The 14,910-nt window shown below is 34.5% G+C and overlaps 1 protein-coding gene across 1 annotated transcript; it reads right to left on the bottom strand.

Annotated features, from left to right (window-relative positions):
* Positions 1 to 281: 281 nt before the first annotated feature.
* LOC144373460 (transport and Golgi organization protein 1 homolog) lies at positions 282 to 14,444 on the bottom strand. Its single transcript, XM_078036526.1, has 16 exons — positions 14,347 to 14,444; positions 14,063 to 14,167; positions 13,297 to 13,419; positions 13,094 to 13,199; positions 12,018 to 12,073; positions 11,839 to 11,929; positions 11,529 to 11,667; positions 6,682 to 6,783; positions 5,773 to 5,833; positions 5,622 to 5,657; positions 5,477 to 5,544; positions 5,257 to 5,357; positions 4,938 to 5,075; positions 3,893 to 3,969; positions 2,126 to 2,288; positions 282 to 1,109 (listed from the first exon to the last, which is right to left on the bottom strand). The coding sequence occupies exons 1-16, from the start codon at positions 14,413 to 14,415 to the stop codon at positions 826 to 828; spliced, it is 1,719 nt and encodes a 572-aa protein (XP_077892652.1). The 5' UTR covers positions 14,416 to 14,444; the 3' UTR covers positions 282 to 825.
* Between the last annotated feature and the right edge of the window lie 466 nt (positions 14,445 to 14,910).

Here is a 14,910-nt window from a genome sequence, read left to right on the forward strand (position 1 = left end):
TGCTACTAATGTAAACTCATTCTCAGAAAACCATTCTCACATAGACAGTGGTTAGAAAAAAGTACAGGAATGTGCTACAAAAATAGAGCCACAAGACTTCTCACAAGTAAAAGAAATCCTCTATAGAAGTCCACAGTTGACCAAGGTCCAGCCTCCTTAACAGTGAGCAACAGGGAATATGCTGCCAAGTCACCATCTTCAGTTCTGAGAGTGAGTTTACATGCTTCCCCAATGGCACAAAGTCTCATGACGATCCAATGAATCAACAGACACTTGGGAAATATTAATAAACAATTTTTTATGAACTATTACAACAAAGAACTTCAGCAAGAAGGAAAATGAAGTTTATGATCTTTGAGTAAACATTTTTAGCGTAACAGTCTCTGCGACCAGATATTGAAAGAGAAAAAAATCAAGCTTATAAAACACCATTTCTCTGTTATCAACTGCAATACACTAAAAATAGGATAATGGAAATACATGTTCTTAAAGCATTTCCACAAGAAATGTCCATAATTATGACATTCTAAATCATTTAGCAATTGTATATGCTACATTAACTAAAACAAAGATATTCCTTATTGCACATTTTAAAATTGGAAGAATACTCTAGCTTAAGTGGGGATATTTAGGGGGAAAATATTTTGGCTCAAAATGTATACTGCGCCAAGGCAGCTTTATTCTAAAAACATAAATCTTTTAAAATAAACTTTTATATTTTGAAGCCAATAATCCTTTAACTAGATGAATAGTTCATAGTCCATTTTCTGACAAGGTGTCAGAGGTTAATTTTACAGGCCCTGTTTTAAGGTCTGTGAACATCCCTCACACCTGAGAATCAGGTGTAGGTGGAGCTTCATCTTTAAAGCCTGAAGGCATTAAGTCTTTTGCAGCAGGTGGTGGCCCATAGTCTTGGGGACCATGAGTTGGAGGTGGTAATGGGGCACCAGAAATGAAGTACTCTCTTGGGCCAAATGAGCCTAAAGGTCTAAATGGTGCTGGTGCAGGTTCTGGAAAAAAATCACGAGGGTCAAAAGGCAAATCCCGTTTTCCAGGTGAAACACCTGGTGCATATTCTCTGAAGCCTATTGGTGGATGAATACCAGGACCTGGAAAATAAAAAGGAAGTTATGTAAATACCCAGAAATTTCTGAACTAGGGTGATTTCAAGTATGTTGATATTATAGTCTTTAATTTCTCTCAAGCCTAGAACATCAACTGGTGAACATCCTGACTTGCCAGATGAGGCAAACTGAAATGGAACAAGTTTAGGTTATACACTTTGGCCAACCAGCCATGAAGCAACATATTAAGGATTTAAATATGGCTCTACCTAGCTCCAGGCTTGTCGTTTTTCTTTTCCTACTATATAATTGCAGAATTATTTCTATCTCACAAGAGCTCCATTTATATTTGGAAGTACTATATTACCATGAAAAGATGATAGATTATGAAATAAGAACTTTACTACATCAAAGAAATTTTGATAAAAGGAAATCCCACTATTTATTACTCTATCCATTAAAAATTCATGAAGTATTTCAGCATGGACTTTACACATGCCATCAGAATCAAGGTGCAGGCCCTCCAGGAAAAGGCCTTCCACAGCCACCTAATTAAATCAGCAACATTTATTAGATCACTGTTAAATCCTCCTCTTTAACACTTCCCTCTGACTTTTCTCAAGGTAAGGAGGGTTTGACTTTTCCTTTTCTATATTCTATAACCTACTGCTTATGCTTCCATTATGGGTGATTACAAACTTTATGTTGTAGGATTTCATATCTGTGACAAAATTTTAAGTTATGGCATGCATCTCATCCACCTTTCCATCTATTGCAGTGCATATCAACAGATTTTCAACAAACATCTGCAGAAGTAATATTTCTGGCTTTTCTGTATATAGCCCCTTATCCTTGTCTATGAGAGATAGCTATTGCCTATCTCAGTATAAGATTATGTAGTGTCCCATATGTGCCAGAAAACTGGAGGAAAAGTTAAAATGTACTCAGCTTTATCCTTTCATTGTTAAGACCTGAGATAGCAACCAACTGTTTTAGCAAGCAATAGAAGTGGAAGATGAATGTGATTTATAAGTCAATCACTACTATTCAGATCATCATACCAAAAGGTGGAGGAATTGGCTGAGGCCCAAAAGGCCCACCGAGCTGAAGTGGCAGTCCATACCGAATGGGAGGTGGTGGAGGCCATCCCATTGGGGGTCCCATGGGGGGGCCCATGAAGGGTACCCCTGAGAAAGGAGGGGGCCCTTTCATAGCCATATGAACCTGCAATTTAAGATTTGAAAGAAGTTAAAAGTTTTAAAATTCCTATGTATTAAGACAAAGTACCAACACCGATATAAGCTAAAACCCAAAACAGGCACCTGTCCAGAGAACACCATCAGTGCAACAAAACTCTACCCACCCCTCCTGTGTATTCCCACTGACAGCTTACAGAAGTTGGAAGGATGCCACAAGAGGGACCAGTTTGTTACTGCTTATATCTGCACAGGAAAGGGAAAGGCAAGAGGACTGGCAGAGGTTGTTAACAGAGGTGATTTCTGACCAGTATGTCATGTTGTATTCACTACAATCTATTTCAAAGGGACTCCCCCCTCCCCATCACTTCCCTTTCATCACAATAGCTCATTACTTCCATATTAAGAATGAACAGAATAAAATGAAAAATCCATTCTCTACCCATGTAATAATAGCTACTATTCAGAGTATCTTCGGTAAGTCTTTCATATATTATTCAACCTCTGAGATCTTTAAGTAGACTGTCTTGTTTTAAATAAGAGGGAACAAAAGCAAATGGAATATCATAATTTGTTGAAGGCCACACTGCATATTAAAGAAACTCAATCCCAGGTTTGCCTCCAAGCCATGCTTTTCCCACCTCTACTCCTCTCTAACAATGGGTCTTTGCTCTCTTTTAAATCTTCTACTACAAAGGGGTTTGGGGTCTTATCTAAGCTGCCCTTAGATTTCTCCAGAGATGTATATTCCTAGAATATATATACACTGGAACTTGAGAAGTATTTTCCATCACAGTGCTATATACACAAATTAGGAAGAAAAGGCTTTAATATTTACTTTCATTTACTGTACACCATTTGAGATATTGATTTATCATTTCCTATGAGTAGTGGGTTTGAAACTAAACAATTAAAAATTTATTTTATTATAGAGCTTCAGAAGACCTACCAGATATAATAGCAACACAGTTACAAGAGAATACACTTATGTGAACAAATGAGACCATTGCTTGGGACTGGCTCAAGAGGTCATTTCAGATTATCATTGTTTCACTGAAACAGTATTTCATTTTCAGAAAATCTGATACCAATCTAATTCAAATCACTCAAAATAGAGTTTGCACAAATGGAGGAATTCTTAAATAACATTCTTCCAAACAAAAATAAAAATGATGAATTATATAATTTATAATGAATTTACTTTGCCTTAGAAGATTCAACACAAAACACCATATAAAGTTAGAGTGATAACTTTTTACATTCTGTAGTTCATTATAGTTGTACACACTTAAGCAACATTCCCAAGTTAAGGAGAAAAGTAAGCTCAATATTGCATGCAGTTTAAAGCAAACAAGATCAGTGTCATGCTCTGAATATCCTTCCCAGAAATGCACAGAATAAAACCCAATTCAGTTCTCAACCTCTAAGTACTTACTCCAACTGGATGCTCAGTCAAAGAAGTAATGGTGGAGACTGAGGGGGTCTCAGGTTCTTGGGGAACAGTTTGCTTTTTAAAAAACAAATGGGATAGTACAAATAGAACACAAAGAAGGATAAAGCAAAGAGAAAGTACTGTAGGAAAGCTACATGTTCCTGCATGACCACATGATTCACAGTAACTACAAAACTTACCTTGCCCTCATTCGTCACCTTAGCTGGAGAAGAACTTCTGGAGCTGCTGTTCATGTGAGCTGGACCACATCCTGGGTCTGTTAGAGATCAAAGAATGGATTCAGACTTATTCTAACATGAAAAGAATAAAAATCCTCCATCCACAATTACAGATTCTTTGAAATTACTTGGTCCTTTACCAGAGGCAACGGGTTTCCCAGATGCCTCAGAAGACCAGTACGAGGTAAAGGTCCATCCATTGACCCTTGGGAAAGAAAGATCAGAGCCCTTGTATGTATTTTTCAGAAGAAATAAACCACTGGTGGACAGGTCAGGGTTCAACAATAACTGGAAAGCAACATTAAAAATGGGTTGCCCAGGGGTTGGGGTCATAGCTCAGTTGTAGAGTGTTTGCCTAGCATGTGTGAGGCACTGGGTTTGATTCTCAGCACACATTTAAAAAATAAATAAAGATATCATGTCCATCTACAATTAAAAATATTTTTTTAATAAAAATGGGTTGCCCAATACATAAATCACAATTTATGAAGAGACTTAAGTAAAATAAAGAACTGCCTTGGGTTGATAGAACAGCAGATTAATAAGTACTGGTCCTAAACTTTAAGCTATAGACTTGAAGTATGTGTAGGCTGTTTTTTCTTTAGTCTGTATAACCTGACTTCCAATCTTACCAAGACTACAGTCCTATTTAGAATTGGAAATAAGACTCAGTATTTCATGTTGGAAATATGTATGCTACATAAAGTTTAAGGCTACTTTTATAATATTTTGGAAAGGAACACCATAGAGATTTAATTTAAAGATAAAGGTTTACACTTCACAGTGTAAAATTTAAAAGAAAAAAACAATACAGGGACCTCCAGGAAAAAAAAATGTTTTCTATTCTAGAACAGATTTTACAGAAAACATTCTCAAAGATAACGTAAGAAATTATCTTCTATGTATTGTACAGGCCCAAATTCTATGTTTTTATTAGAATATTCAAAAGGGAAAAAAAAACAAAACCTTGAAGCAGTTTACTATAAAGCAACATGTGAATGCTCACCAAATCCGTTTCTGGGCATATCTTTTTGATTAAGAGTAGCAGAAGGAGGTCTTCCAGCTTGCTCTGCCGTCAGTGGAGGGGAACATTCTCCACCACTCACGGGCGATGGACCAAAAGAGCCATTATGGTTCAGTGGACCTAAAGACAACAATGCCGTGTTACTACTTTAAGGTAGCCTTCTCCCTGACACCAACCCTCACCTCCTGCTTTAGCAAATCATTCAGATTATTTCATAACCATTACACACAGAAATAAAAAGTAATTTACATACATTCTGCACCAAGAAATAAAATAGCTCCTTTTACAAAGTGCCCCCTACCTCTCAGAGGAGGATTTTGTAAATTTGGTCTTCCCAGCATAGGTTTTACAATTATGGGTTCATCTTGCTGCATTGCCATCTTTTGGGTCATTTCCAATAGTCTTGAATATTGAGAAAGAATGGGCTGAATTATGAAACAGCAATCTATTCCTTCATAGATAATATCTAGCATAACCTTAAAACACTATAAAACATATAGTAAGATACCAAAATCACATACTTCTGTCTCAAATTAGCAGCTTCCCTTTTCTCTTCAGCTATAGCTCTTTCTGCAGAACGAGCTTTGAGCTATTAAAGAGAAAATATTCAAATTCAGTTGCTGTAGGCTATGCACAAAATGAAGAAAAGGGGGAAAAAAATCTTACCCAATTATCATGAGCTTTCTTCTCCTGCACAGCAATCTGAAAAAGAAAACACATTAAAAAAATATGTTTTTAGGGACTCATTATAATAGCCTATAATTGTCTGTATTAGATACAAAGAATTCTGCAACTACAGGACAGTATTAATTACTACCTGGTTTTTAAATGAGCGCTCGGTTTTCTGTAGTTCTTCTTCCAGTTCTTCAATTCTCCACCTAAGAATTACAACAATTGAATAACATTTGAAACATTCTGACCATTTTCCCTTTATTCCATCAGCTATACTTTTAAAGACTTTATCATACATAAGAAAAACATTTCTATAGTTATATGAATCCAGTGTGATCAAAACTAATACTACAGACCAGGTGCAATGCCACATGCCAGTAATCCCAATGATTGGGAAGCTGAGGCAGGAGGATCACAAGTTCGAGGTCAGTCTCAGCAATTAAGTGGGAACCTATGCAACTGAGACCCTGTCTCAAGGGAAAAAAAAGGTCTAAGGATGTAGCTTAGTAGTAAAGCACCAAAAATAAATAAATAAATAAAATAAAAACCTAATACTAATAACTTCTTTATCATTTAATTGCTAAAGATTCTGAATGATAAATTATAATTTCTGTAACTGTTCATCAGTGTGTTCTCAAGTAATTCTGCTAGAAATATCTTCCTCCTTAAAACATTTTTTATTTTTTTCAAATTATATCCATAGAAGATTTCCAAGGTCTATCAAATGCCACACTTTTGTGGGTCTTGATACATCACACAGCAAACTGATTTCTTAAAGAATTACTACAACAATCAAAACCCCCAGAATTGTTTGCATTGACCAAGTTCCCTATGGTCTTTCCCATTGGGTGTAAGTAAATTTTTTGTTAACATTTTTCATTTGTAAAGTTGAAATTTATTTTTTCTCCTGTGTGAATTGAATGTATTCATATCCTCTCGTTATTTATACTTCCATGCTATTTTCTTCTATCTACATAATGTAAAAAAAGATTAAAAAAGAAAGCTAACACTAGATCATTAGACATTGACACCCTCCTTTAGAAACTGAACTCACTTGTAATTTTTAACTTCCTGTACAGCGGAAACCACCGTTTCATCTGCAGCTGACAGCCGCTGCTCTTTTTCTAGTCTCTCATATTCTTCGTGGCTTAGTTTCCTAAAATAAAGCCAGTTATCAAATCAAAAGTTTCTCTTTGTAAATATCACTTCCCACAATTCTATAAAATGCTTAGGCACATAAAATAGAAATTCAAACCTGCAATTTCGTAAATCAAACTCTGGCAAATCACTTACATTTTCTAACTTCTCCTCTTAATTCTCTACTTACCAGTAAATAAAATAAATGTGAAAACAACATGTGCCCCAAGGGCAAGTATCCTGTGTGTAAGATAATAAAAACTCACTTTACTTTACTTCAATGTGGAAGATCAGGACTGATCAACCTAACATAATTAAACATATTAGGATAAAGCAGGGGATAATTCTTTTCTTGTTTCTGCCATGGGTAGGACACTAAGTATATCTTTGTCATGGAGGAACTCTTTTCTCAATCCAAGACTGGTACCATAATAAAGATATAGTCAGTCAAAGAAAAAATCTTCTAGAATATGTCTTTTTAGCTATGCAATTAACGACAGAACATTTTTCACACTTTAGATATCTATTTCAAAAGAATTGCAATTAAGCAAAAAGACAAATCTGAGTTTTGATAATGTCTGAAAAGAAGCCAAACTGACCCACGATCAGAGTATTATCTACTGACAAGTTTTAACTCTGATCATGAAACTCAAGATGTTCATCTACTGAGACAAAGGTAGCCACATTTAATGATTTAAAAAATACTATTTTCTGCTATCCTTGTATTACTTTAGCCATAGTTCTAATTCAAAAGATAATTAAATTGAAACTTAATTTTCCATAAATCAGAAGAACTATAGTAAAAAAGGATTATTGATACCAAATAGAAAAAGGGGATTATATATTCTTATATAGCTTCTCATTTAATTCTTCAGCAAGTATTTTATGAGTGGCTATAATATACTAGTTACCTTGTAAGATGCTAAAGAATAAAAGAGCTCACTGTTTCAGGTACAAATGACACCTAAAGGAATATAATAATTTTCCCCACTGGCTTAAGAAGGAATATGGAGAAAACTGAATCTTGAAGGACAGAGAGAATTTTGTTTCCAATTATCAAAGAGTTAGTCTGAGAGTACTAAGAACAATCAAAACATCTTTATAAGAATATAAAATTGTGTTTGAAAGGATCCAAGCTAAAAAGGCAGTGAAGATATATGTATGTGGCCAAGATCCATTAGAAAAAGGAATCTCAGAATTACAAGTAAGGCTGGCACTTTAAGGTACTTTTCTCCTAGGTTTACTCACATATTGAAGATAACACAAAGATATAATGAGTCTGAACTAAGCCTTCATCAAATTCCTGGGCTTAGGGGAAAAAACAAGTGTTTGGGGCTACAAATAAAGGGACCCTTAATAAAAGCCCTAGCCTTTGAGTTTAGATTAGAAAGTACTGCACACTTAAGTGATGAACAGGCAAAAAATCCAAAAGGAATAATACTGAAACATTGAAAAGACAAGTCATTTTTGAATTATCTTAATTGCTGACTAAGTTTAAAGTGACAGACAATCTTACTCAAGTAACCTCAACACTTTTCTATAAAAAGATAACTTCATCTTAGTCCTCAAATTTCATCTATAATTATCACAACAATGTTAGCCAATCAAAACTGATCAGGCACTCCATAAGACAAAATTCTGTGAGAAAAAAATCCCACAGAAAAGGAAACCACCTAATGGGGTTATCCGCACATGTTTTAAAATCACTGTGCTTTATATACTCAAAAAAGTAAAGTCAAGATTATGAATTTCAGGTTTGGGAATATAGTTTAGTTGTTAGAGTGCTGCCTTGCATGCACAAGGCTCTGAGTTCAAACCCCAGCACCACAAAAGAGGGAAAAAAAAGATTATGAATTTTGTCAAAGGATTAGAAACTATAAAACCAAGAAATAGTTGAGTGTGGTGACCTACCTACAATCGAAGATACTCAGGAGGCAGAGGCAGAATGATGAGATTAAAGATAGCTTGGAAAGCAGTAAGACACTAGTCCCTTATGAGAAAGAGCAAGGAGTCTGGGGAGGTAGCTCAATAGTAGAGCACATGGCTCAAGGTCCTGGGTTTGAGCTGTAGTACTGAAATAGGACTGGGGTTGTGGCTCAGTGGTGAAGCACATGCCCCACATGTGTGGGGCACTGGGATCAGTCCTCAACACCACATAAAATAAATAAAATATTGTGTCAGGCTGGGGATGTGGCTCAAGCAATAGTGCGCTCGCCTGGCATGTATGCAGCCCGGGTTCAATCCTCAGGACCACATACAAACAAAGATGTTGTGTCCGCTAAAAACTAAAAAATAAATATTAAAATTCTCTCTTTCTCTCTCTCTTAAAAAAATTCTATAAAAAATAAAATAAAATATTATGTCCATCTACAACTAAAATAATATTTTAAACCCTGAACTTTTTAAAATCCTAAACTCAATGAATGATTTTAGCAGCAGATTTGGGAAGTAAAATAAATCCTAGCGCTTTTAAGACAGGTCAGAAGAAAATATCCAGAAGAAGTAAATCCAGAATGTAGGAGGCAGGGGAAATCAAATTCTAATATCCATTATTATAATCGAGAGAATGAGGTAAAATCAACATTTAAAAAAAGACTCAAGAAATATTTAATGGTCCCAAACAACATAACTGCAAAAGGAAAAAGTGGGTGGGGTGGGGAAAACTACACCTAGGCACTTCCCAATAAAACTGTTAAAAAACCAGAGAAATGACTACAGGAACTAGGGGAGGGATAAGACCAAACAACAATGATAATGGACTCCTTAAAGAAAAAATTTAGAACAGATGGTAATTAATTGGATATTTTTAAATTGCTAAAACTAAGTAACAGTCAAAATTCAGTAGCCAAAAGAGAGATCCTTTAAAAATGGAAACTGGTTTTAACTCTAATCATGAAGTTCATGTCAACCTAATACAGATTATAAAGGTAGCAATATTTAGTGGATAAAATACTATTCTGTTTATCCTTGTACTACTTTGATACACTAATCAAATCTATCATTAAAGGACAATGTTCAAATAGAATGAAAATAATTTCAAATATGAAACCAACAGTGTAGAATGCACAACTACAGAAACTTTAAATATGTGTATAAATTGAATGAATGTCTTATGGAGTTCACAGTATATGAAGTACTAACATACAATGCCACAACAGTTATCTGATTCGGGAGCTACTTAAAGCCCATTAAAAAAAAATAATAAACCTATTAATCTATGTCAGGTTTTTATTAAATCCAGAATATATACCATGGCCTTTAAATTATGAGAAGATGAATAAAATTATAATTATAATTATATAATTACAATTATATAATTATAATTCCATTATAATTTATGATTACATCAAGCTTATACAGGGGATGAGGAAAATAATTAAAAATATTTAAACTATTAAAAAGATACAAGGAAGAAAAAAAGAACAGGTCATCAAATAGAAAGCAAATTATTCATAAACCACAGGCACATATTGACATGGACAGACATATTTTAGAAAGTCCACTCAAGCAGCTATAGAGAAAATTACTAAGAATTTGAAATAAATTATATAAAAATATAAATAATGGAGAATGAAGACAGATGACCTAGGTTAGAAACAGAAAAGATGACACAGGCATGAACTAACATAGTACCTGGGGATGAGTAAAAAGAGTACAAACCACAGATGATGACTGAATGAATTTTGGAGGAGTTGAGAAAAATAGTGCTATAATTTAACTGCATTACGAAGAAAATTAATTGCCATTTAGGTCATTCATATTACTAGTAGGGACAGAGAAAACAAGTGTTCTCAAATAAAAAATGATAAAATGAGAAATGTTTCTTTGAAACAGGCCAGGCATTTAGAACTGGCCTGAACAAAAATTTGAGATTCTAAAAAGGTCGCTTGGAGATCACAGAATTTTAGAAAAGTTAATGGAAAGGTTTTAATATTTAATGCATTAATTAGGCAACAGAAGTCAAAATACCTAAAAATAGTTAGGTCTATAAGAAGGTCTGTCTTTGCTTTAACAAGATATATATATATATATGCCGAAGAGTAAAATCAGGTGCAAACAAACAAAATCTGACACAAAAAACCTATTTTTCGAGAATTCAAGTATTTTTGTGGATTAAAAACTTCAAATGAACTTTCAAAAAATAACTAGCTCCACACTGAGAAGATTAATATATAAATATATACTACAAACAAGTACTTCTGTAATCATAACTCCTAAGGTCCTTGCCACAGTTCAATTTTTAGTGTGAACATCTGAGATATTCAAATCCAAAACTTGTACCATCAATAAGTAAATATTATTCCTTTTTGAAGTTTTTATTCTACTAAAACATGTCATTCCAAATCACTCAGTATTTTTAAAGGTCCAGAGTTAGAGATAAAAGTTCAAAACATTAGAATTACATAACTGATCACAATGAAAGGTAATTAAAATAAATAGTGGGATCATAGAAAGGGCCTAGATCTTTTGAGAGGTATTTCCACATCAGTGACTGTTAATACCAGTTTACCACTTCCTGCCTTCATATGAATTTGACAATTGATTACGATGTCCTCACAGCCTTAGTTTATGGTTCCAACTACCTCAGGACTCTTAAGACTGATGATGGAAAGAAAAATGCAACTTATAGGAAACAAAACACAAAGGAGAAAAGACAAATCTCTACTTATTACAACTAGAAAAAATTGTAAATAATCTTAAGAAAAGATAAAATTATCTGTTAGTTCACACAGTGATAACAATAACAAACAATGAAAATCTTACTTTTGGAGTGCCATCTCATTTTGCTGGTAGAGTTCATTTAAAATCTCCACTTTCTGCCTAAGAGTTTTGCATTCCTCTTCCACTTCAGCTTTAGAAGACCGTAGTGAATTGCAGTCACTTTCTAATTTCTTTATTTGGTCTGTAAAGGATAAAACAGCTTATCTCTATATGTGTACAAGGACTTAAGAACTTGTTTGAGGGAGTAGTGCCAAGAAAAGTAAGAAGCATGAAAGCAAGAAGCCATTCTTTATCTTTCCAATAAAATTTTAAGTCTTTTCAACATGGCAATTTCTTCTCAAGAAGAACCCACCTTCTAGATTACATATTGTGGACATCAAGGTGCTTTGCTTAAGTTGTAAAAGTTTTAGATCCTCTTCAACTACTGATATTGTAGTTTGTGTCTAAAAATTGCAGAAAAGAGAGGTATTCTTAAAAGTGAGGCACAGGAAGAATTCACAGGCACTATGGGACTCTTACAAAGAACTATACCCGAGAGACATCCATCATCTGCTTAATTTGATCTTTGATCTTCTCGTTCCGATCACCTAAAAAACAAAAGACTTTTAGCTTTTCCTTTCCTTACTTTTAACTCTATATTCTCCTAACTTCCCGAAACTAAAAAATGATTGTGTTCAAACACCGGAAGAAAAAAAAATCAATTAAATAATTAAACTGATTAGACTAATGACTTTTAAGAGAATTGCAAGCTTAGATTTAAAAAAAAAAAGAAAGAGGTGAATTTCAGACTGGGGTTGTGGCTCAGTGGTAGAGTGCTCACCTAGCATGTGTGAGGCACTGAGTTTGATCCTCAGCATAAAAATAAATAAAAGTACTGTGTCTGTTTTTTAAAAAAAAAGGTGAATTTCTAGTTTGCACAACTAAAATGTTATCTATGTTATTCTTGTAAGATAAAAGCTTTTCTTCTCTCTCAGATCTATCTTCACCTGGGCAAGTAAGTGTCTTGTTTAGAAAGATTCAATCCTCTATTTTCTCCCTGAATCTACTACCAGGTGTGGTTTGAAATACTTGCTATGTAAGCAATATCCAACTTGGGAGAAAACATCTGGAAATATTTTCCTCATCAGTAAACACTGTTACACTCCCTCTCTAGCTTTCTGATAGTCTCTAGCCTCTGTTCTCACAGCCTTAGTTTATGGTTCCAACTACCTCCGGACTCTTAAGACTGACTGTGGACTTAAAACCACAGAGCCATAGAGATGATGAGTATCAAAATCAAGTATCATCTGCATAAGTTAAGAAATAAATTTCTCTTACTGTACAATGTTCAATACTTAGAGGTTTAGGATGTGACTATTGTAGCTGCAGTGTACTTACTAGTTTTCAATGGGATAGAAAAAGTCAAGTGTTCTTCACATGCCTATTGCTACATTATACCCCAGCAACCCACCTCTGCCAATGCAACAGACATATCTATAGATCCAGTGATATGTGTCTACAACCCTGAAGCTTAAGAAGAAATTCAGCCAGCTGAAAAGTGGCATCTGTATACTTAATTAAAGACAGGAAAGCAAAAAAGGATTCAACCTCCCTGAGACTGATCTTACCTGCTAACTCTCCATTGGTTAATTCATCTGACTCATCTCGACTTTGATCCTCAGATTCAGATTCACATTGTAACCGATTCAACTGTGTGATGTAATTAGTTAGAGCCTAGAAAAGAAGCAAAAGGTTGGAAGACTCTCAATTTTAATTCAAAGATTTCAGGAGAATTCATGAGATGAAACATGTATTTGGAGTATAAACTTACATTAATAGTATCATCTTTAAGACTAAGCGTTACTTGTAAATCTTTCTGTGACTTCTCAAATGATTTCATTTGTTCACTGAGCTCAGCGTGTGATGTACTCCAGTCTTTCACTTCCTGCTGCAACTGAAAAGTCAAAACAAATGAATTCCTATGGGTTAGGGAGGGGTTTCTGCACTGGATACATCAGGACTACAAGACTTAGACAAAGAAATACAGAGCCATACTCCTCGGTGGCCTCCCTCAATCGAGGAGGTTGAGACCTTGGTTAAGGAAGAGGGCAGAGTGGCCTCAACTCTCACAGCTGCAGTAAGAACATCAGAGCTATCAGGAAGTTGACCCTGTTTATTGCATTCCCCAGAAAATTGCTGCCAATTCAAATAATTTACCTCCAGCAGGAATGGCTGGGCACATATGACTGTCTCCTAAATTTAGATTCCTTATCATGTAATCTTCCCTTGGCCGGTGAATCAGTAACTACTCAAAAGAGGATCATAAAATACTTAATTTTCTGGTTTAAAAAGTTTCTTTGAGGCTATGCAAGTTAATAACTGATTGACATTTGATAAGAAAAGCAATAATCCAAAAATCCAAAACAGATGGAGACCATATATATGCACTCAATTTGGGGAGCATTGTTTAAACTTTGCATATCTAGAAAAGGTCCTACATGAATATTCCTTACCTCAGAAACAGATCCAAAAAAGATACAAGATAATGATATTCACTTCTCTAGTTTACATTATGTATGACATCGAATTTTATTTACCTGCTCTTTCTTCTTCTTAAGCATGGTATTTTCTTTCTGAAGCTGACAGCATTCCAACTTCACCTTCTCTTCACGAAGCTTAGCTTCATTAAGGACAATGTGAAGCTAATGCAAAACACTACAGTTAGTGAATTAATTCCAAAGAAAAAACAAAGTTATACTTTCCCAAACCACACATCATACAGTTCTCATTTTTTGCACATTTTAGCACACCTCAAATTTTTGGCCTGCAACAAAACTAAGATATAGTATTAATATCCGTTAGCAAGAGTTGGCAGCTTTACCTCTGAAAGTTCAGAAGTATTCACTGAAATGACATCTTTAAGCTTCTCTATAGTTTTCTTATTTTCCATTATCTGCCAGGTGAAAACAGAACACAAAATATGCATTAGTATTTCAGTAGAAATACTGATATATATATGTGTGTGTGTGTACACACACATATATATACTAAAAAGATAAACACAACAAAATTTTTGTCAAGCCATCCCATTACATTTCAGGTAAATGCAGGGGATCCAGCTTTGGACTAAGCAAAAAATCAAGAACTGAAAGAGATGAGGGAAAATGAAGTCATAAATATTTCATGGCATCCACAACCTTACTGTTTATGAGATAACCAGAAAAAAAGGTCAAAGTATAGAAAATCATAATGCAATAAGTAAATAAAATGTTTTAAAGCATAGAAAATTAACTAATTAATTACTGTTTCAAGTAAACCAGTTCAAATTAGTAATTTTTTTCTAGTGATAGAGAAAAAAATTTCCCAAGATCATTTTTAAAATTTTCTTATCTGAAGTAAAAAATGATAAAATTTAAGGAAGAATAGACTAATCTCACATACAGAA

The sequence above is a fragment of the Ictidomys tridecemlineatus genome, unplaced genomic scaffold (assembly GCF_052094955.1).
Source record: "Ictidomys tridecemlineatus isolate mIctTri1 unplaced genomic scaffold, mIctTri1.hap1 Scaffold_40, whole genome shotgun sequence".
NCBI classification, from domain to species: Eukaryota; Metazoa; Chordata; class Mammalia; order Rodentia; family Sciuridae; genus Ictidomys; species Ictidomys tridecemlineatus.